We start from the raw sequence: 24,756 nt of genomic DNA, 5'->3' as shown, positions 1-24,756 counted from the left end.
GTATATTGGTCTGCCAAAGGAGGAGTTGCAGAGGAAATCTATAAGGAGTAGAGGAGAGAATGTGGCTGCGGGACTGAGGACAGGGTAGTTACCATTAACTGCTTGGAAACAATCTGGACTGTTCATCAAAACCCCTATGATTGAATGATGGATATTTGAGCAGGTGTCATCCTGTACCTCTTATGACAACACCGAAGATTGAAGAAAATCTAGAAAAATCTGCACTGATTCACTACCAAGCGATTCGCTCCAGTGAGGAATGTAAACTTTATCAATGCTTTTCTCAACGTAGCAACTAGGACTTCCCTAGAGCTGTAGGTGAATCCACAGCATGGAGCATGGAGCAGCAGCCAACGAGGCATTAGAAAAACTGCGTAATGCAGGGATTGGAGGAGAGTAATAGTTTCAGACACCTGTTCAACGAGAATCGGCTCCGTCAACCGCGCTCTCGTTCAATAGTATCGCTTTCTCTCCTCTGTTTTTTCATTAAAATAGTAATGTGAATAGATGCTGGGCATGTTACTTTCCCGGATAAGTCTGATGCTACACAGGCAGAACGTCGAATGCTCAATAACATGCTGAAGTCTTTTCTCAATAGAATTCGAGCATCTTTCTACGTCTACAGTCCTTGCTCAGATATCCGCTTCCGCATTGGCAAATGGTGGTGTGTCATCCATATCTTTTGTTGCTGTTTCGATTGCAACAGTCAGATGGAAGCATAAGCTTTAAGGCTTCTGTTTAGGCTTACTGTTTAAGCCTTCATAGTCACAGGACTAGAGAAACATAGTGATCCATCCCATAGATTTCAGCTCTGTCCGCTGCCATCCATCCCCTGTTCGAATCCCTTTGGCTCACAGAGTTTGGCGGTAGGCCTTCCTACCGGAATTCTCTGCCGGATTGTTGCCGGTCTTTTTTTCAAATTGGATTTCAGTCCACTTAATGTTGCTTTTACTTCAAGGAGTGTAATTCTGCTGTCCTTCTCTGCATTGAAGGTTCTCGTCTCCAGGCAAAATGACATATTGACGGTTATATTGCCTCTCCCCTGTCATCCATTTATTTCAAGCTGATCCTAGAATCGTGTCCTTATAGTTTCCTTCTTGGGGCTCGGGGTACTCTCATCCAGAATATCATTAATTCTAAATCTTGCTGCTCTGACTAAATCTATTGGAACCCTCTGGGCGGTACTTTTTCCTATAGATTATTCCATCCAGTGATCTTTCTATCCAGGTTCATCTGTAGCTGCTAGTACCGTTTGCCTGACTTATTTCCATCAGCCCATCCGTCTCAATTATGTCGGTTGATGGTGACTCTCCGTCCACGAGGGCACTTTTCTCGGCTGCCATTGAGGCGGAGATGGCACGTGAATCGGCGGTCATTAATCCGACCTGGCATGCCACGGTGGACGAGATGTTGCTTCAGCCCAGAAATGGCCCCATTCCCCCATCAGGCAGCAGTGAACAAGAAAAGGGGAACCGCTCAAAGCAATCATGGAATCCGGTCAAAACTATTCCTCCCCCTCAAGCGGTTTCTGTTTCTGGTGCAACATTGTCTGCTCGCATTGACAGCCTCCAGAAGCTCGCTCTCATTGGAAAATGGCATTTCCCAGAGATGGCTGAGGACGAGATGAGAACATGGTTGTCTTCTAAATGGCTCCCTCTGATTGGTTACACCCCAATCATTTCTAGACTGATGAAAGACTGGTTTTCCTTTCACTTTCAAAAGACATCCGATCTAGAAATGATCCTCAATAAGCCATGGGTTGTAGGCAGGAGCTTCTTGTTTCTATCTCGATGGTATATGGGCTTTGACCCTCTCAAAAATACTCCATCAAATTGCATGATCTGGGTCAAACTCCCTAATTTACCGCTGGAATTATGGTCTGTGGAGACTCTTATGGCGATAGGTAATTCAGTCGGGAAATCTGTTTACGTTGATCCATGGGTCAGAGGAGAGAAAGATAAGAGGATCGCTTGGGTTCTGATAGAAAAGCCCTACAAAGGGGGTTACCCGGAGCAAATTGAGATCACTTGGGAAGGCTCTACAATTTGCCAAAGATTAGACTATTGGGGAATTCCCTTCCGGTGTTCTCTATGTCACCGCACAGGTCATCTTATTAATAATTGCAGGCACCACTATAGAAGGAAAACTAAACGTTCTTCTCTCAGGAAAGGCAGTGTCACTGTTGTGGAATCTCAGGCGGAAGACACAGAAGGTTTTCTCAATCAAGTGCCCTCCCAGAATAAATCCTCTGCCCAGGCCTTGTCCCATGATCCGCCCTCTCCGATATTGAATCGTCCGTCCATCCCTGAGCCTTTTGATGACAGCCCGGTTCCCTCCCCTTCCCCCATGGATAAGGGCGACTTTATGGTGGGGTCCTGCCCCATTATCCTCAATTCTTCAACCCCTCCTACAGTCACGCCTCCCGCTCATCAACCCAAAGGCAAGGAACCTATGCCCACGCCCACACCTGTAAACTCCCCGCATGCATCGCCTACAAACAGACCAGACAGCGATATCGACTTCCTCCTTCACAGGAATCCGCCGATCCTTGAACCCCTAACTATACATAAGCCCTCCTTCCCCTCCATTAGCCCAAACTCAGCTAAGAACATCACTGTCAGGAAAAAAAAGAAAGGGGATTCCCGACATTTTAGAGGTAGGACTACTGTTTCTGACTTCGGCGTATCCAACCTCTCTCTCGTTGAAGTTCCAATCTCTGAGTCTCCTTCGTCTCAGCCTCTTAGAGCATGTATGGCTGGCCAACCTTCCAAATGACCTTTCTCTCTTCTCTAAATATCAGGGGCTTGGGCGCCGCTCCTAAATTTCTGGCACTCAAACAGATTTTCTTATCCGCCCACTCTCATATCATTTTTATTCAAGAAACCATGCACTCTAGTCAGACTTCCATAGCCTTCTTCCGAAGGATGTTTCCATCATGGCATATCGTTGCTTCCGATGCTGTTGGATTGTCGGGAGGATTGGCAGTCATGTGGGATCCATCCAGAGTCCAAGCCAAGGCCTACAAATGCTGTGCAGGCATCCTTATCTCTGCTCTGGTCAGGGGTCATCCAAAGATCTTAAATATTTTGAACATCTACGCGCCTTACAGGAACAAATCATCCTTTTGGGAGTCTCTGTTTGCATCTGAAATCCTTGACATCGAATCTCTTTTGATTGCAGGGGATCTTAATATAGCATTGAATTCAAACGAACGCTGGGGCAACTGCAGGAAGTCCGATCCCTTCGCTGACAGACTTCGTTCGGAATTCCTCAAAAGGAACTTGATTGATGTAATTCCTAAAAGGTTGGCTCCTACGTGGAATAATTGCAGGTCTGGACCGGGATTCATAGCCAAACGCCTCGACCGGTTTATCATTAACGCCAGCATAATTGATCAATGGGGTATGCCGACGGCAAGCACTGGAAATGACTATACGTCAGACCACCGACCCATCTTCCTTGAATGGAGGATCCTGGATCACAAACTGGGGTACTCGTTCAAGTTTAACAGGACCTATCTAAAGGACGAATCGTTCAATGCCCTCATAAAACAAAAATGGATTGAATTAAAGCAGGTCGAGAGAACATCTTTCTCTACCTTTCGTGATAAAATGCACTCGCTGAGAGAATCTGCAAAAGAATGGATTATCAAAAAGAAGAGGTCTGATAAAAAGGCGCTTAATGATATAATGACGGAGATATCAATTATATCTGGCTCGGTTCCATTCGACTCTATGCCTTTCGACCAAAAAATTCATCTTAATTCTTTGGAAAAAATGAAACAGGCTTTGCTGCTTAATGAAGAATCATCTTGGCGACTCAAAAGCCGAGCTCTCTGGCTCAATGAGGGTGATCATAATACCAGATTTTTCCATAATTTCGCTAATGCTCGCAGGCACAGGAACTCGATATGGAAGATCGAGGACGAATCCGGAGGCTTTGTTTATTCACAACAAGCAATTGAGAGGGAGGCTACAAAATTTTTCCAGAAGCAATACAGGAGAAGATCTAGCGAGATTAATGATGTTCTTTGGATGATCGACCGGGTTCCTGTCATGTTCGATGAAGCTGCCAACACAGAATTCTTCAAGGCCATCACGGAAGAGGAAATCCATGAAGTCATTAAGAAGTTTCAAAAGGACAAAAGTCCTGGGCCAGACGGATGGCCAATAGAATTCTTCTCACACTTCTACGACATGTTCAAAGATGATCTGCTGGGGATGGTCGACGCAACCCGTATGTCGGGGAATATCAACAGTGCTCTCACAGCAACCTTTATAGCGCTAATTCCTAAAAAGGAACAGTCTGATTCTTTTGCAGACTTCAGGCCAATTGCATTGTGCAATATCCTCTTCAAAGTTATTTCAAAGATCATTGCCGAGAGAATGAAGCCGGTCCTCAACTCTTTCATCACCAGGGATCAATATGCATTCTTAAAACACAGAAATATTCTAGATGCCGTCGCCTCGGCCCAAGAATGCTTGTTCTCTGTCTTAACAAAAAATATTGATGCAGCTGTTTTCAAGGTTGATCTGGAGAAGGCGTTCGACTGTGTGGACTGGGGGTTCCTCCGCATTCTTCTAGCAAAAATCGGTCTGAAGACTCAAGGCATCAATTGGGTGATGGCCTGCGTTGAGAACGTTCAATACTCCGTCATCATAAATGGATCCCCCTCACCTCCCTTTCAAGCTGAAAGAGGACTCCGTCAAGGATGTCCTCTCTCCCCTCTTCTCTTCATTTTAGTCATGAACACCCTCAGTTCGCAGATCAACCATGCAGTGGCCGAGCATCGATGTGCCCCGATTAAGATCTGCAAGAATATCTTTCTTTCCCATAATTTGTTTGTCGATGACATACTAATATTTGCTCTGCTTTGCAAATCCAGTTGGTTATGTATTTCAGGTATCTTTCAGAAATTTCAATCTGCAGTGGGATTAATCATTAACAGAGCCAAATCCACACTATATCATAACGACTCAAATGTGATGATGGCGCAATGGATTGCTGATCTCTTTGGTGTCCAATTGGCAACAATTAAAGGAGGCTTCAAATACCTGGGCTTCTTTCTCAAGCCTAATGCGTACAGCATCCAGGATTGGGACTGGCTGATCGACAGGTTTTACAAGAAAATCTCAAGATGGGAGCTGCGCTTTTTATCCCTCGGCGGCAGATTCATCCTGCTCCAATCTGTTCTCTCCCAGCTTGCGATCTACTGGGCGCACCTCTTCTTCTTGCCCACTGCTATAGTCCGGAAAATGGTCTCCTTATCAGCAAATTTTTTATGGGGTGGGCGTTCTCATTTTTCAAAAATTCACCTGGCAAACATGGATCTAATTTCCAGGCCGAAGAGGGCAGGCGGATGGGGTCTCTTGCATCAGCGGTCATTCGGCAAGGCCCTTCTCTGCAACTCTCTCCACAGAGGTGTCCTCGGTAACAGTATATGGAGTGATATTATTAATCAGAAATATTTAAAGGGTCGGCCCATAGTTTACTGGTTCAGGGAAAAGTCCCTTGGCACAAAAAAAGGCTCCGCTATTTGGCTTGGATTTAGAAAGATAAAGGACCTCTTTTTTGCCTTTCTCCGATGGCACTTCTCTACTGGCTCCAACATCCTCATTGGTATTGATCCCACTGTACTCGGCCTGGAAGAAAAGCTCACCCCAGATTTGCTTGCTGTTTTTCACTCCCGGGGTCTGTTCACTTGGGATAAACTGATATCGTCGTGGTCTTCCTCCTTGCCAATCTGGAAGGACGCCGATGCACTTGGTCTGCCTCATCAGCTGCGACAGTCTTGGGAGCTGGCAACTAAGTATTTCACCGACATCGGAATCAAGCAGACAGGTTCCTCTGATGTATTGTCATGGTCTAAGCAGAATTCATCTCTTCCAGTTTGTGTCAAGGACTTATATGAAGTCGCCTCATCAAATCTTCTGGCTCAGCCCACTCCAATCTTCCCTTTTATTTTCTGGAAAGCAGCTTGCCCGCTCAAGGCAATTTTATTCTCCTGGCTGGTCTTCTTCAACCGGAACCTCACATGGGAGGTCCTCCGAAGGAAAGGATGGTCTGGACCTAGCAGATGTGTAATGTGTGGACAAGCGTCTGAATCCAATCTCCACATGTTTTTCCAGTGCCCTGCATCAGCTCTTATCTGGCATGAGCTCTCTTCATCTCATGGTTTTTCTCTTCAGGTATTCTCTTCTGTTCATGAGGCTTTTAAGTGGTGGAGTACCCAACGCCCTGAATGGCGTTCCTTATTTATCGCCACATGTTGGTGCCTTTGGAAGTGGAGGAATGCCTGTATTTTTCAGGACTCCATGACTCCTATCTCCTCCACATTGGTGCACATTACAGCTATTCTCCAGCCTACTCAATGATGGCTCTGATCTATGCTGATCCTTTCCTTTCTTGGAAGACAACCTGTTCTTGTTTTTTATTTACGAGGTCTATGCATATGATATTGTTCTGCATATCTTCGACTATGTCCCAGTTTTCAGCTTGATCCAGGCTCCTGGTATTTCCTACATTTAAAGTCCTGAATGCTGTCATGTAATCGATTATTATATCTTCTTAATATAATACTATTCTGATTTTCTTTCTGAAAAAATGGTTGGGGATAATTAAACTTTGAATGTTTACCTACCATGCTTCCAACCCTGGAATCGGGTTATTATTGATACATAAATTGGAATGACATCCCGTAGTCCAATACCACAGTACACAAATCTTGCATTTAAATGTTGAAGATTTTAGTAATGACATGCGTAGTAATTTGACCATTGTCCGTAGTACATAATCTGCACCATATATTAATAAAATTTATTAATAAATAGTGAGGGTGCAGTAAACAATTTTATTTATTTTTACTTAGTAATGTTATGTGAAAAGTTTTGGGCTTATAGTTGTTAGATTTTTAGAAAATATTAATAATAAAAATAACTAAATGTAATGTTATAAAAAAATTATTTCAATGTCAAGTATATATATTATACTAATATAAATTCATCTTAATTCTAGATCTACTTAAATTCCGAAAAAGATTAAAAATTTTTTTTACTTTAAAAGATATTTTCATCTCAAAAAATTTAATCTCTTGAAACATAGTAAATCAAAAATTATTTACTTAAACTAATTATATGAATTCTATATTAAGTTGTCATTTTATTTAAATAAAAAACAAAACAAAAAAGATAATGCCGCATGTTTTAATGGAAAAAAAAAAAACATATTATAATATTAACTTTATATTTTAACCATGCCACCCAAAAAGATAATTACCATTTTTTCTCACGTTACTTTCAAGGCTCAAAAAGTTTTATTTCCTCTTTATAATGTTCCATTTCTTTATTTACTCTTCTCAATCTTTCCCTGCTTTATAGAAAAGTACAAGGAATATTTTAAAATATGAGGAAATAATCACTATGATATGGTTCCATTTTATTTAAATAATTAACAAAACAAAAAAAGTAATGCCTCATGTTTTAGTGAAAAGAAAAAACATATTATAATATTACCTTTATATTTTAACCATGCCACCCTGAAAGATAATTACCATTTTTCCTCGTGTTGCTTTCAACGCTCGAAAAAGTTTTATTTCCTCTTTATAATATTACCTTTATATTTTAACCATGCCACCCTGAAAGATAATTACCATTTTTCCTCGTGTTGCTTTCAACGCTCGAAAAGTTTTATTTCCTCTCTATAATATTCCATTTCTTTATTTACTCGAGTCTTTCTCAATCTTTCCATGCTTTATAGAAAAGTACAAGGAAAGGAATATTTTAAAATATGAGGTTGCCTTGGAAACTCATATTAAAATATTTTAAAATATTTTGGAATGATGTAGGTTGCCTTGGATACTCATATATTTCTTCCCCGACAATTTAGAAAGCCAATTATAAGCTGAATTGACCCAAACAAAGTAAATTGCAATCTTTTGACAAGTTGCATAATCCAAAAATCAATTTTATTTTTAAATTATAAAATGAATAAGATAAAATAAAATATATATATTTTAAATTTTATCTCTTTTCTTTTCACACACGGAAAATGACTTTTAATTGTTATTCATATTTTATGTTATTTATTTTTATCCATGGAGATAAATGAATAATTTTAATAAGTTAATTTATAGTAATTTTTTTAGGCCCACTTCAATTAATGATGGTTGTGAGAATGAAGTGTTATGAGATTTATGTTTTATCCGTGGTCATGTGTTGCGGAGTAGTTAATTTAGAGGTTATAGTGGTAGTATGGGGCCACATGGTTCAATTAGGGGTTATAGTAGTAGTATGGGGGAGGAGTGGTATTAATGGTTAAGAGCATGTGTTTCCTCCTAAGAGGCCACAGGTTCAAAACTGGAGGGGGATAGAGTATGTATGCCTTCGTACACTTAGCAGTCAAATCGTTGCAGTGAGGTGGGTTAGGTCTTTTGCCCCACAAAGAAGGGGTCTCACTCATCAATTCGGTATCTGGCTTGGTTGTGACCTTAAAACTGGATAATAATAATAATAATAATATATGTAAATGAGTGTAAATATTTAAAGTTTTTGAATTTTTCAGGAGGGATGCAATTTTTTATGATATCATGAATTTAAGTTGTTTAAAATGTATATTTGAGTGTATAAATGGATACATTTTTTTCTAGCTAAAAATCATGATATACATATCACATTAAAATAAATTTAAATAATAATTACTCATATACGTAACCATAATATTTCAAAACATAATTAATAAAGATATAAAAACTTAATAAATTTTAATCAATAAACATATAATTAAAAATAAAAATATTTCTAAATAAAGAAATGTGAAATATATATAATATAAATATTATCTATCAATTAAGGTCCATTTTACCAGTGGGATCTGCAATGAGGATTTCTTCCGTTGTGATGGGGGAATGTTAGAGTCTTTCAAAAGTAATTGTTAATGAGCTACAAGCAACGACTAGCTCTTGTCTGCAAGTTGTTTATTTGTATGTTAGTGGTTAAAACACTTGCTCTCTAGTTGAGGGTATTGGTAGGATAGAGGAAATGGTGGACTATTCATTTGAACCCAATGATTTTGACCCTATTTGGTCGAAGATGCCACTTCAGACACATGAGGTGGAAGCATGGGGCACAACTAGCTCTTTGGACTTGGGAGATAATGTAGAATTTTAGCTTCAAGAGACAGTAGTGTCTTATGGCCTTTTTGTCACCTCTCTTAGTTTCTCTTCCAAACAAGATCAGAGTTTGTCGTCAATATTTGGGTCCCAAAGATTGTTGGGAGTTAGTGCCTCAGCTCCAACATTATGTGTTGAGCAGTCTTGGTATGTTGTTTAAAGTATTTATTAGTATGGAATGGGATGGAATTGGAAGGCATTATCTTTTCTTAGGTGGTAGGTCCTCTTGACGAAAATTTTAGTGGAGGGTTTGATAACAGATTGGAGTAAAGGTTGGGGAAAGATTTGTTAATCAATCATTCCCAAGGGCTTGGGGGGGAATTTATTGGGGGGGGCAAATAATCTCCTCTCTATTCCTGAAGGGGAAAATAGTAGGCCTCAAGGTATTGGATATTGGTATGAACAATAGGTGGAAACCCTAAGGGCTCAGGAGATTTCAGAATGCCATTATCATCCTAGGAAAAAAGAAAGAAAGGAAAGTGTGAAAAAATCAAATGTGATGACCAAAACTTGGTGCTTAGGGACGATGCTTAGCTAGGTTAAGTTATGGAGAAGTTGGAAAAGGTGGTGGTGAGTTAGGCTAGAGGTAAGTTATTTTTAGTGGAGTTCTTATGCGATTAGATTGAAAAGGAATGGGGAAAAGTGTTGAATGAATCTCCTAAGGTAAGTACCTTTTCTTGTGGTTGGTTCATGTTCAAATTCAATTTAGCGAATGTGGCCAGTTGGATCCTTGGAAAAACATGGAGCATAGATTCTTCTTCAGTGATGATGAAATGGCGGAACCCATTATTTGACGTCAATCATGTGAAACTAGATAGTGCCCTAATGTGGGTAAGACTCCTTGGGTTCTCATCACAGCTTTGTTCAATGGATGTCTTCAAGATTATTGGGAATAAATTAGGTTCATTTGTGGAGGCCTACATGTCTTATGAAACAAGTGGGAAGATGAACATGGCAAGGGTATTGGTAAACTTGGATTCATGAGAAGGATTATTTTCATAATTGGATCTAAGTTATCAGGGTTTCACTTAGAGACAAATTTTTGACTACAAAATAATACCCTTCATGTGTCGTAGATGTCACAGACACAAACACATCATGAAGGACTACTCACTTCCTTTTTCAAGCAAGAAAGGGATGATGGGTTTGCATTCAAAGGATAATAGTGGGGCAAAGCGAGAAGAGAAAGGTTGTCAAGCGGAGGAAATCCGTTCCTAGGTGAAACAAAATAATACTACATAGCCGCATTCGATGGATGGGGGCCTAGAGGTATTGGGTGGTGTGTCAGCAAAATCAGGGCAGCATGATACTCTCGAAGGCCAAGAATCTCCCCTCTAGGTATGGTTCTCTTTATCTCCATTTTATATGTCTAGTTATCTCATTTATCTCACTAGATATGTATTTGGGTTATCTCTCACATTCTCAGTATTTATCATATGTTACTCTTTCATTACTCAAGTTGGCTCTTGTTTCTTGTCCTTTCCCCCACACCCTCCCTTGTTTCCCCTCTTTGAAATCTATCTCTTCCATGGCTATTGAGATTCCTTCTAAATCTATCACTTGATATAATATTTGGTCTAAAATTTAAAAGGGGATTCCAACTCTTGCATGGGAGGCCTTAGCCCTTCTTCCCCAATCAAGCCAAGAAGACACTTGCAAGGAAGAAAATCTCTCATTTGAAGGGGAAAAATAAAGGCTAATATGGATGTTGTGGTTGGCAAGCAGAGGTATATTATTGGGGCGCTTAGATAACGCAAGCCCTTGGGTAGTTTCCCAAATGATTTTTCTTTCTTAAAACTATCGAGACCTAGCTATTCTATCCAAAACATTGGCTTTTAGGAGACTTATCAATTATGAACATTTAGATATTATTTTCTTACAAGAAACTTTAGGAGATGGGGATAAGGTTGTTGGAGATTGGGATTCTTTGCTTCCGGGATTGATTTTTGTGCCTTCTGATGCAAAAGGTAAATCAAGGGGGTTGGATGTTGGTTTTAACCAAAAATAAATTAAGATTATAGCCACTTGGGGAACTTATATGGTTCTAGGAGCCAATATATTTTTTGTTTGATAAGGAAAGACCTTAAGGTGATCAACATTTATGGGCCATGCCAAGAAAGGATGGAATTCTAGGGTTTGTTAATGGCTAGATATTTTATGAAAGTTGATCATTTAGTGGTTAGTGGGGATATGAACTTTTCACTCAAAGATTCTGAAATTTGGGGTCCTCATGCTCATGTGGACTCCCTTTCTGACTATTTCAATCACCTCCTAGAGGAGCATAAACTGTGTGATGTGGATCTAATTAAGTATAATCCTACTTGGAGAAATAAGAGATATGGGGAAGCAGTAGTTTCTAGGTGGATAGATCAATTCCTATTTGTAGAGCCTCTTCTAGAAAGGACCCCTATGTTTTGACAATGGATTGGAGTGGGTGGATAATTTGATCATGACCCCATATTTCCTGAACTAAAAGGGGTTTTCAACAAACTAGGAATCCCTTTCAAATGAAATCATGGTTAAAACATGTATATTTTCATAATATGGTCTCTAAAAATTAGATTCCTTATAATTATATTGGGGATGTGCCTGTGGCAGTTCATTTTGCTGAAAATCTCAAAAAGGGTTAAAAAAATATGATGCAGTGGTCCACCCTTAAAATATAGAGGGAGGAGGAAGAGATTGAAGCGTTATAAGAAGAGTTGGGGCTTATGGAAGCTCCTGATTGGGGGGGGGGGGTTATTTGTATGAGGAATCTAAATAGAGGATCATTCATTTAGAGCCTATCAAAAGGAGAATTATGGTAGAAAAGGAGTAGATGTGTATGTAAAAAGGTACGGGCATATGGATAAAGAGTGGTGACAAAAACATGAAGTTTTCTCCGAATTTTGCAAAGGGATGCAGAGTTCATAACACTATATGGGCTTTAGATGACTCAAATGGGGGTAAATCTTCATCATTCGAGGAGCTTACTATGATGGGAAAAAATCATTTTACTAACCCTATATATAAGGCCCCCCAAGAGGTTTCCATTGTTGAAGTAATCCTTTTGGCCCAGTCTTTTCCTCAGTCCTCATGCATTGAAAACAACCAAAGTTTTATGGAATATGTGACAAATGTCAATTCCAAAATATTCTTCATAATGTTTAGAAGGATAAAAGTCTTGGCCCTGATGGTTGGTCAATAGAATTTTTTCTAGGGATTTATGATATTCTTGGGGAAGATATCTTAAGGGTGGTTAAGGACTCTCGACAATCTAGGAAGATGTTAGATTCTTTTAACTCTACCTTTATTTCCCTGATAACCAAATCGAATGCCCCACAATCCTTTGATGACTCCAGGCCTATATCATTATGCAACTGTTGTTGGATAGGGGTCCCCTAGGTCCAAGTTTTGTCTAAGTCATGTAAAGTCTCCGCATTTTGAGGAGTGGAGAGCGATTCACGCAAAGTTCTAGGAGTTAAAGGGGCATTGCGGTGGGTCAAAGCCCCTTATTTTGTAAAGGTATGGGATCAATTTGAATGTTTTAAGTTTTTCCCATGGTTTGCGAACCATGGTATTGTAACGAAAAATTATATATAAAGGGTTGCCTTAATAAGTCAAAGAAATTCATGTTATGTGATGTTATGATATAATTTTCAATCTGTAATTGTGATATTTTTTTATGTTTGGGCGAAGGGGAAGGCTCCTACAGCTGTGTACGCGGAGACCTTGGTAAGTCTGCAGTTGTGTGTGCAGGCCCCTGTAGCTGCATGCGCAGGGTCAGAAAGATTGTATCAGTGAAAATTTGAGATAATAAAGAAGAATTTGGAATAGATTTGTGTATTTTTATATGTTCGCATAGTTTCTGTATTTCTGCATGATTAGGGTTCTATTTTGTATATTTCTTCTGTAATTGCATCGTGAAGGTTCAAATATTGTTTTATATGATGAATAATGCATGTTAGACTAGTTACGTGTAGCTCGCAAGTCTGTTAAGTAGGAAAACACTCTATGACTGTAACAATAAGGTTAACGATTCATGAAGGTTAGATTAAGCCCTAAACTGGAAGAAACCCTACAGCCACACTACATAGCCCATCTAGGTGCAGAACCCTGGTTCTAGCATCCCCCAATATTGCCTTGGGTCAGATTGCGGTCTGCGCTACGCAGATCGTTTTCGAAAGGGTTGGTAGTATAGGGTTTTGTTGGTTAGTGAAGATTAATTTTGAATCTAGGTCGAAGCCCCTGAAGCCAAAAAATGGTTCCGTTTTCGAGCTACCATTTTTTGGCTTCAGGGGCTTAGACCCAGGTTGGGATCCATTAGCTAGGACCATACGTTATCAGGGATATCTCATATGGTGGTGTAGTTCACCTCACAAAATTGAATGGAGAATTATTTGTTGGACGAGTAAATGGTAATAGATTGAAAATCTACAGGGACGATTTTATCCCTGGGACTACGCAATGACTATATGGATGAAACAAATTCTTAGTGCTACAGGCAGTTGGACGGAAGCACGAGACTATAAAGTAATCTTCCAAAGAAGGAATTTTTCGAAGAGAGAGGGTTGCGTAGTATTCAGGATGATGGCATAGATGGAGGAAGTTACGACGAAGAAGGGGTAACTGTGCTACAGGGAAGGGTCTGACATATTTCGCCCAGAATATGACTATCGAGGTTGCTACAGTTGAGTTGACAAAGAAATTACCATTAAAAGGAGCGGGGGGAATGCATTTAAGGAGCATATTTGGGAAAATCTTCCGCTAAATTCACATTTATGAGGAGGATCTGAAGGAGATCGAGGAGTTTGAATTTGAAAAAGGTTATAAATATGGCACCCCACTCCACATTTGGACACTTTTCTTGTTGAGAATTCAAAGTGTAATTTTTCACCTAAGTGTGAGCCGAACATTCTGCTGCATGTTTGGTTGGAATTGGGAGGATATTGAGCAAGAGGTTCTTAGACGAGGGCTAGGATCCATTATGACTGCTACACCACCAGTGCATGCCACTACACCAAGATTGCTGAGGAAAAGCCTAATGCCACAGCAGCAACAACCAAGAAGCAGAAGAAGCCACAAAATCCTCTAGTTAGGAAATCACTGAGAAAATCCTCACAGAACAATAGACCTAGGAGAGAATGGATAAGCTAAAGCAACCTATGAAGCCCCAAGATTTGGATGAAGAAGAAGTGGCCGGTGGAATAGAGGATATCAATGCAAACAAGGTGGAACCGATCTCCAAGTTTCCAACCTATATGTCATCACAGAAGCCAACCTCAAAGGTGACTAGGGACCCAGATGCTATAAAATTTAAGGTCTTTACAACCCTGTTACTAGAGGAAGTGTCGATTGAGGGCCACTTGTTGACCAGGGTACCACAACTACACATGGAGGACTGGGATCTTAACAACCAGAGAAAATATGCCCAGTTCGAGCCCAAAAATTATCTGAAGTCAGTTTACTATGAAGAATATGGAGCCACAAGGGTCAAACCACTGCCATGGGCAACATGAATTCAGTGAGCTAGGTTGTTGAATATGTTGTATATTACGCACTTTGGGCACAATAACATAAATACAATTTGTGTGCACTAGTTGTTGGCATTAGTGCATGATGGGTGTCTGTGGCTCAGGACGAAGATCCCCATTAATGATATGTTAATTAGAAGGATCACTGCATTGCCTCACCAAGGAGCAAACCCCACCGACGCATTTGTTGAGAAGTCTCAGTAGAAAAATATGGTTGATCAGATGAAGAACGACTTCAGTTTGGTTAACAAATCTCGGGGATATGCCATTATCTCTCTTAGCAATTCGGCTGTGTGTTTTTCCACACACATTTTGGCTGGTAAGATAATGAGAAAGTGTTGGGCAAATGAGGTGCTAGCCCTAGTTGTCTCTTTCACTACGTAGTGCAGCAAACCTAATCCATTTTAACGGGGCAGGGTATTAATGCCAGGAATTTTTTGATGATTGTTGAGAAGTGTAAGAATATAGGAAGAAATTTCAACTATGTGTGGTTATTACTCTTAATCACACTGACAGTAAGGAGAACGCCGAAGAGTCATAGTTCCCCACTATAGACCCTAGTGTGTGCAAGGCTGCGAAGTATGCCTTGCCATGGGTGTCTAAGGAACCAACCCGGGTTACAGAGAAAAAATTGTTCTGGATCTTATTTGAGATGGATCTGCGTACATTGATTAGCTAGAAGACATGACTATCACCAGTTTTGTTTCAAGAATATTGTAGCATTGTCGACTTTAAAGCATATTTTCACCATGTATATATCCGTGTGAAGAAATATTTGGAGGAGGTATGGTATGAGCTGCCCTACTTAGTTACTGAGGAGGACATCCTGCTAATAATAAGCAAGTGGTCTAGTAATTGGCACACTCTAAATAAAGAAGATCCAGAGCAGGTAAGCAAGCCACTAAAGGTGCACAAACTGAAAATCCAGCGGCAACGACAGATAAAAAGAAGGTGCCTCAAAAGGTCACAATTAAAATTGAGAAGAACACCACATAGGAAAATGAGTGTGGAGTTGAAAAGGAGGAACCAGCCACCAAAGAGGTTGATCAAGGTGGTGAAGACCCTTTTGTGGACACAGAGGACTTTGATTCCCTATTTATAGTGAAAAGGAAGAAGAATTAAAGTGTTGGAGGTGCGCAAAAGAAGTAGAAGTCAAACAGACCCGCTTGCGCAGAGTCGATGGTCCTCACTAAGGGGGACATCGATGAGATAGGAAACACAACCCGAGTTTTGATGGAGGACATATGGGGAACATTGAAGACTAGTACAAAGTAGTGTTGACAGAGTTCCAACATGGCCTCAAGAAGCTAGAAGTTTAGGTGAGCGCAGTTCAAATGAGCATGACTCAGGAAAGCATGGGTCAAGCGAGCGTGACTCAGGTGAGCGTGGGTCAAGCGAGCGTGGAAAAATTTAGTACCACTACAGAATTCACATCCGAGCTCCAGGCTATGTAGCTACTAGGGGGCTCTCTACATTTTGAGACAACCGATGACCAGGAGCACGCACAGCACTGGAAAAATTTGAGTCTCAACCTTGTGACACTCCCCATTCATACATTGCATGAGTTACATCAGGGAGTCTCTGACGAACTGAAGATACGGGAACAATGTGCTCTGTTGGTCATAAAATAAGAAAAAAGAAACAACCAACTAATGTTCGACAAGAATAATCAAGCAATACAGGATCGTGATGAGGCAGCTGCATGCAGACAATAGCTAGAAGAGGCTATTACTAGAGCTTGTAGTGAGCTTCTAGAGCTCCAGATCCAGACAAAGGCAACCTCAGAAGAGAAGCTTCAAAATCTTGCAATAGTGGTTAAGGAATCAAAGGCAGAGGTGGACAAAGTTAGATTTGAGCTGCAAATGCAAATTAAAGAACTCTAGATGAAGCTGCAGCCTACCACACCACCTGAAGTTCAAGAGTAGCGCGAGGTTGTAATAAAATCTAACATGGAAAAAATAGCCACTTCAGTCAAGGAATGTGGTCAGATTTTTTAGGATACAACGGATATATGGGCCTTGCTACAGGAGGACCCACATGTGTAGAAGATCAAGGCAGAACTCTAAGACAAATAATTGTAGTTCGATGAGCTCAAATCAACAGCGCGAATCTTAGCACCTATGCAACGGTTTTCCCGTCTTCAGGAGGGAATGCTTCTAAAAGGAAAAATTGATGAGTTGTGTCAGAAGGCACAGATAATCTCCATGAGGGTGCAACCTTGGGTAGATGTGTCGAATTGTGTTATATTCTTTCCATGACTAACCTACGTAGTGAACCGAGGGGTTAGAGGGGGGGTAGAGCCCCCCCTTCGTTGCGTCGATTGTGTAGTGGGGGTATCGCAGGGTGGTTTGAGGGGGGTGGGTAGCCCCCCTCTATGGGGTCTGGGGCAGCGCCCCGAGAAAATTTTTTTTGGACCCTATATTAGGTTGGGCGAACCTACCTATGGTTTTCGGTCCATGGTATTGGATGCTTCGGCATGCATAAATATGTATTGCAACATTGAAAGGAATATAATGAAAAATCAAGCTGGTAGTCCCAGTTTTGGGATCCAGGGGAAAATCTCTGTGTATATGTGTTTTATGTGTTATGCTCTTGCATTGTTTATTTCTGTGTTTTAGAATTCGTATGCAGGTAATTTTTGTACGGGGTTGAAACCTACAATTGGTACCAGAGTTGTTTTGGCTTCAAGGGGACGCCTTTGTTGCTGAGGGGTTTTTCTTGGGCCTGTGGTAGACCCTGTTCAGTGGGAGATCTGCGAGATCGATTATGGTGGTGAAAGAAGATGGCGAGCAGTGGAAAGATAGAGATCAAGAAATTTAATGGTCAGAGTTTTGAGTTGTGGAAACTCAAGATGGAGGATATGTTGGTGGATAAAGATCAGTGGATCACGGTAGATCTGGGTACTAAACCAACGGGAGTGTCCAAAGAAGAATGGAAGAAGTTGGGTCAGAAGGCAAAGAGCACAATACAATTGTGTGTCTCAGATTCAGTATTGATGAATGTATCAAGGGAAGCTACGACGAATGCTTTGTGGGACAAGTTAGGGACTTTGTACTAATCTAAGTCTCTGGTGAAAAAACTGTTCTTGTGGAAAAAACTGTATAACCTGAGGATGAAAGATGGAGACTCGGTGACAGAGCATCTAAACGCATTTAATACCGTGGTAAGACAGTTAGCATCTGTTGATATTAAAATTTTAGATGAAGATAAGTGCATTAGTTTGTTGTGTTCTCTACCAGATTCGTGGGACAGTCTGGTTATTGCAATAGGTGGCAATGCAACTGCCTTACATTTTGATGAAATAGTCTCATCCTTGCTGACGGAGGAGATGAGACGAAAAAATATGGAGAGCCAGAATGGTGATGCCTTGTTTGTACGAGGATGGTCCCAGAACAGAAACAAAAATAATTCATCGAGTGGGAGATCTAAATCTAGAGGGAGATCTAAATCTCCAAGAAAACCTGTAAAGGTGGTGTGCTAGAAATGCGGAAAGGAAGGGCACTACAAAAGGGACTGCAAATCTAAAGCTCCTGATAAAGGAAAGGGATCTGATGATGCTCCTTCTGTAGAGGCAAAAAACGCCTCAGATGAAGGTGGGGATGTGTACTTGGCTTCTTCAAGTACACATGTAGATCATGAGGCATGGTTGATTGACTCAGGTGCATCCTTTCACTTCACTCCCCATAGAGAGTGGTTCTCCGAGTATGATAAATACGATGGTGGTGATGTCCTCTTAGGGGATGATAGGAAGGATAGAATTGTTCATCGCAGAAAAGTAAAGTTGAATTTGCAAGGTGGAAGGGTTAGAACACTTCCGGGTGTTCTACATATTCCTTCATTGGCTAGAAATATAATTTCTATAAGCAAGTTGGATGATGCAGGTGTAAAAACAGTGTTCGAGAAGGATACCTACAACATGGTTCAAGGAGCACTGGTATTGATGCAAGGAGTTCAGATTAGAACTCTATACAAGCTACAAGGTAGCACTCTTATTGATGGGTGCAATAGTTCTGTGGTTCCTGAAAGTGGAGCAAAAGATTTAGTGGTCTCTGGAGAGAAGACCATGCTGTTCCATCAAAGGCTTGGACATATTGGAGAGAAGGGCCTTCAAATACTTCATGGTAAAGGTATGGTAGAAGGTATGAGTAATAGCTCTCTGGATTTTGATTTCTGTGAAAATTGTGTACATGGGAAGCAGAATCAGGTGAGTTTCCCCTCTGGTAGTAAGAGGGCGAAATAGATATTAGAGCTTGTGCACAGTGATGTGTTTGGAACTGTGAAGGTTCCATCACTAGGTAAGTCTGTGTACCATGTATCATTTATAGATGACTTCTCAAGGAATACATGGATATGTTTTCTTAAGAAGAAATCTGAAGCCTTTGACAGGTTTAAAGAATTTAAGGCTCTCGTGGAAAATTAGACAGAGAATAAGATAAAGGTGGTGGGGACAGATAATGGTGGAGAGTTTTGTAGCAAGGAATTTGAAGAATTATGTAAGAAGTGTGGTATAGCACGGCAGAAGACTACTCCATATACACCTCAGCAAAATGGAGTTGCAGAAAGAATGAATAAGACGTTGATGGAAAGGGCAAGAAGCATGCTCAGTGGTGCCGGGTTAGGACAGGAATTCTAGGCGGAGGCAGTGGATATTGCATGTTACCTAGTCAACAGGTCACCTTCATCAACGTTGGAAGATAAGACTCCACAAGAGGTATGGACTGGTAAGAAACCCTCTCTTTCACATCTGAGGGTATTTGGATGTTCCAAAGGATAAATGGACCAAGTTGGATAGCAAATCTGAAAAGTGCATCTTTATTGGGTATAAGGATGGTTTAAAGGATTATAAACTTTGGAACCCAGTAACAAGGAAGGTTGTGTACAGCCGAGATGTGGTGATCAAAGAGGTAAAAGATGTTATTAAACATGAAGTCCAACCAAAGGAACCTGAGAAGATAGAGTTTGAGCTAAAGGAGGAAAAGTCAGACTCTACAGCAGAGGAGGAATCAGAAGATGAATAGCCACAAACTCCGGGTGTGAGAAGATCAGTTCAAGAAAGAAGGCCGCCAAAAAGGTATAGTCCATCTTCTTTCTGTTCAAATTTTGCTTTGTCTCTTACTGATGATGATCCTAGAACTGTGAAGGAAGCAGTGGACTCAGAGGATGGAAAACTATGGAAAGAGGCCATGGTTGATGAAATGGCATCTTTGCACAAAAAATGAGTCTTGGGAACTGGTGGAGTTGTCGGCTGGAAGGAAACCCATTGGCAGCAAATGGGTATTCAAGAAGAAGACAAATGCAGAAGGAAAGGTGGAGAAATAAAAATCTCAGTTGGTAGCAAAAGGTTATCCCCAGGTGTCGGGAATTGATTTTGGTGATATTTTTTCTTCTGTTGCCAAGGTAACTTTTTTTAGATTACTTTTATCTGTTGTTGCTACTTTTGATTTTGAGGTAGAACAGATGGATGTGAAGATAGCATTTCTTCATGGGGATCTGGAAGAGGAGATCTACATGAAGCAACCTGAAGGCTTTGCAGTGAAGGGTAAGAAAGAACTGGAATGCAAGTTAAAGAAGTCTCTGTATGGGTTAAAACAGTCACCAAGGATGTGGTATCAGAAATTCAATACATTTATACGGGGACTTGGCTTCACCAGAGGCAAAGCAGATCACTGTGTGTATTTTAAATTAATCGGTGACCGTGTTATTTATCTGGTCTTATATGTGGATGATATGTTGCTAGTTGGAAATGAGAAAGAAATTATCCAAGATTTGAAGACCCAATTGTCCTCCAAATTTGACATGAAAGATCTTGGTGCTGCAAACTATATTTTGGGAATGGAAATTAAAAGAGATCGGGCAAAGAGGAAGCTCTGGTTAAATCAAAGGAAGTATGTCGAGAAAATACTGCAGAGGTTTAATATGCAGGATTGTAAACCAGTGAAGGTTCCTACTCCTGTAGGTGTAAAGTTATCTGCTGAACAGTGTCCCAAGACACAAGAAGAGGAAGAGGATATGTCCCGTGTTCCATATGCAAGTGCAGTTGGTAGCCTGATGTATGCAATGGTCTATGCTAGACCAAACATTGCACATGCAGTGGGAGTATTGAGCAGGTTTATGTCAAACCAGGGAAATAGGACTAGACAGCAGTGAAGCGGGTTTTTAGGTATTTGCGTGGCACTAGTGATTATGGTTTGTGCTACCAAGGAAGACCAGGATTGGATAGAGTGTTGGATATTCATGGCTTTGTTGATGCAGACTGGGCTGGAGATCTAGATCAGAGAATATCTACAAGTGGGTATGTGTTTAACCTATTTGGAGGTGCAATCAATTAGATGAGTAAGAAACAATCTGTAGTGGCACTATCAACTACAGAGGCAGAATACATGGCAGCCACTCATGCAAGCAAGGAAGCAGTTTGGTTGCAGAGATTGTGTTCAAATATAGGGTTAGTACAAGGAGCTATAAGGATAGACTGTGACAACCAAAGTGTAATTTTCTTGGCAAAGAACCCTGCTTACCATTCAAAGACAAAGCACATTGATGTTCAGTATCACTTTGTGAGGGATATGATAGAAGACAAAAAGGTGTTGCTGGTAAAGGTGGACACTTTGAAGAATACTGTAGATGCATTGACAAAATCTATGAGCTCTGAGAAGTTCTCCTGGTGTAGAGAAACAATGGGCATTTCAGGGCTGGAGAAATGACTAAGCTCTCCTGTGGCCCCCTATGGAAAGAAAACAACAAGTGGTAGAATGTTGGGTTGTGTTATATTCTTTCCATGACTAACCTACGTAGTGAACCGACGGTTTAAAGGGGGGGTGGAGCCCCCCCTTCATTGCGTTGATTGTGTAGTGGGGGGGTCACAGGGGGGGCGACAGCCCCCCCTGTCTAGAGGGTTTGAGGGAGGCAGGTATCCCCCCTCTACGGGGTCCAGGGCAGCAACTTGGGAAATTTTTTTTTGGACCCTATATTAGGTTGGGCGAACCTACCTATGGTTTTCGGTCCATGGTTTTGGATGCGATGGTTTTCGGTCCATGGTATTGGATGCTTCGGCATGTATAAATATGTATTGTAACATTGAAAGGAATATAATGAAAAATAAAGCTGGTAGTCCCAGTTTTGGGATCCAGGGGAAAATCTTTGTGTATATGTGTTATATGTGTTATACTCTCGCATTGTTTATTTTCTGTGTTTTAGAATTCGTATGCAGGTAATTTCTGTACAGGGTTAAAACCTGCAAGCTGAGGTTAGTCATCTCTCGCAGACATTGGAGAGAAAATTGAAGAGCATATAGCAAACACAGAGAATGATTAGTCTAGCAAAAGAAGGGTTGATGATAGAGAAGCTCGTAGAGGAAGTTCGACAAGCTGCAGCGTAGTGCATAGAGACACTTCATCCATTGAAGTTTGCATACAGCAGCCTTAAAGAAAAGGTTCAGGATGTACCGGTTGAGTGACTCGAGGACGAGTCACATATTTGTCTTGGGGGCCTATTGGGTAGGGGTCCCCTAGGTCCAATTTTTGTCTAAGTCATGTAAAGTCTCCGTATTTTGAGGAGCGGAGCGCAATTCATGCATAGTTATAGGAGTCAAAGGGGTGTTAGGGCGGGTCAAATCCCCTTATTTTATAAAGGGATGGGATTAATTTGAACGTTTTAAGTTCCTCCCATGGTTTACAGACCATGGTATTGTAAGGTAAAAGGATATATAAAGGGTTTCCTTAGTATGTCAAAGAAATGCATGTTATGTGATGTTATGATATGATTTTGAGTCTGTAATTGTGATATCTTTCTATATTCAGACGAAGGGAAAGGCTCTTGCAACTGTGTGTGCGGAGACCTTGGTAAGTCTGTAGCTATGTGCACATGCCCTTACAGCTGCGTGTGCGGGGTCAGAAAGAATGTAATAGTGAAGATTTGAGATAATAAAGAAGAATTTGGAACAGATCTGTGTATTTTTATATGTTCGTATAATTTCTATATTTTTGCATGATTAGGGTTCTCTTTTGTATATTTCTTCTATAATTACATCGTGAAGGTTCAAATACTATTTTATATATTAAATAATGCATGTTAGACTAGTTACTCACAGCTCGCAAGTCCGTTAAGTAGGAAAACAATCTATGACTACAACAATAAGCTTAACGGTTTATGAAGGTCTAAGTAAGCCCTAAACTAAAAGAAACCCTACAACCACACTACATATCCCCTCTAGATGCAGAAACCTGGTTCTAGCATCCCCAATATTGCCTCGAGTGAGATTGTGCTCTGTGCTACGTGGATTGTTGTCAAAAGGGTCGTAATATAGGGTTTTTTTGGTTAGCGTGGACTAACTCTAAACCTGGTTCTAAGACCCTGAAGCCAGCAAATGCATATATAAAGTAATAGCAAAAGTCATAGCAAATGGCTAAAGTTTATTCTTTCCAAAAATGCATCATAGGAATAGTTTGCATTCTTGGAAGGTTGGAATACCCATGAAGCAATTGGGGTTGCTAAGGAAGGGCTCCAAGGCTTAAAAACTAGGAAAATTAAAGGATTAGTGATAAAAATTGACCTCTCTAAAGCATATGATAAAGTTATCTAGATTTATATCAAACTACTCCTCATGCATCAAGGATTTGAAGTTCCTTTCATAAATTGGGTTAAGAGTTGCATGTTGGGAAAGACATCCTAGTGGTTGTACATTGGTTTATTGTGGCTAAGGAAATTGGCAAAGGCAATGGAAAAGGCCTTGGGAAGAAAAAATGGCATTTTGGCACAATTATTTATGAAAATAATGGAAATTAGGAGACCTCATTAATAAAAAGTATTTTGAGGATTAGTTGGTACCTTTTTGTCAGTTCATTTTTGGATCTCTCTCATTCTTGGACACTTAGAGTTTTCTTGGAGCACTTTGGCGTTGGATCAAGAGAGGAAAAGAAGGCAAGAGGAAGAAAGGAGCAAGCAAGGAAGAGTTGGATCAAGCAACCACAACAAGATTCTTTACAAGTATCAATTTGCATGCGTTTTTTCTTTGTTGTATTTGGCAATGGTATTACATGTGGTTCATTGTTGTTATAGTGTGGGTTTTTCCAGGTGTGACAGTGTTTTCATCCTATCCTTTCCATTTCTGGATAGCCATGGTGTGATGGGGTTCTCATGTTTTGGTTGAGTTGGATTGTTGAATGGATTCGAAGCAAAGTGAGGTGGATCTACGAAATAAAGAACACATGGCCTAGTGATCCATGAACCAGACTTTGTTGGAAATAATACTGGTAGGGGGGGTGAATCAGTATTTTCAATTCAATAACTTTTCATTTTGCAATCAGATTTATATACGCTACTTCATTGAAGTGAAAATGCATGTGCACGCAACTATGATTAAGGAAACCATCGTATACCCAGAGAACTTATCATTTAGTTAATTCATCATGTATTGATCTTTAACCAGTGCATCAGTACTTTATTATACAATAACTATGTGCAGAAATAACATAAGAAACTATCACACATAAGACACTAAGATTTAAGGTGGAAACCCAATGCGGGATAAAAACCACCTATTGTTGTCGTCTCTGTCTTCTTTTTAATATAAAGAAAATTTGTTTACAATATTATATTGGTACAGACTCATATCAGTACGCAGGCACCCACCTGTAGAAGGCTACAACCTTCTCTTTTTCTCAACTAGCTTCTATTGGAAGGGAGCTACAACCCCCTAGCTCTTGTACTAGCCAATATGTTTACTAGTAAATAGGCACCAGCCTACAGAAGGCTGCAACCTTCTCTCTTCCTCCAAGGACCATGTTTCATAAATTTTCAAACTGGCTACTCCTGGTACAAGACAACACAATATGAAGGCCTTGTTTCATAAAATTTTCACACTAGACCCATCAAAAACTTTGAAGCTCAAACTCTATCTGCATCAACCAACAATCAGTTAATATGAATAGTCAGATCACTGTCGCCAGAACACTGTGCTGAACCCAAAAACCTACATCATCATTCAGAACCAGCTGCAACCTCAAAAATCATACATCAAAATGTATATGATACTTTACTGAACCCAACCTGCATGTATACACTACTTCCTGTAATAAAACC

At 40.4% G+C, this 24,756-nt stretch overlaps 1 protein-coding gene across 1 annotated transcript in view; it reads left to right on the top strand.

Moving 5' to 3' along the window:
- Window positions 1–4,196: 4,196 nt before the first annotated feature.
- LOC149156667 (uncharacterized) overlaps window positions 4,197–24,756 on the top strand; it is a 78,361-nt gene continuing 57,801 nt past the window's right edge. The window contains exon 1 of the mRNA XM_089444829.1: window positions 4,197–6,188. Within this exon, the coding sequence (XP_089300955.1) occupies window positions 4,197–6,188 (1,992 nt within the window). The remainder of the gene's footprint in view (window positions 6,189–24,756) is intronic.

The sequence above is a fragment of the Pinus tabuliformis genome, chromosome 9 (genome assembly GCF_031772625.1).
Source record: "Pinus tabuliformis cultivar Carrire ecotype Pingquan chromosome 9, CPIR1, whole genome shotgun sequence".
NCBI lineage: Eukaryota > Viridiplantae > Streptophyta > Pinopsida > Pinales > Pinaceae > Pinus > Pinus tabuliformis.
Note: the sequence above shows the minus strand (reverse complement) of the source record. Positions and strands in the feature narration are given on the sequence as shown.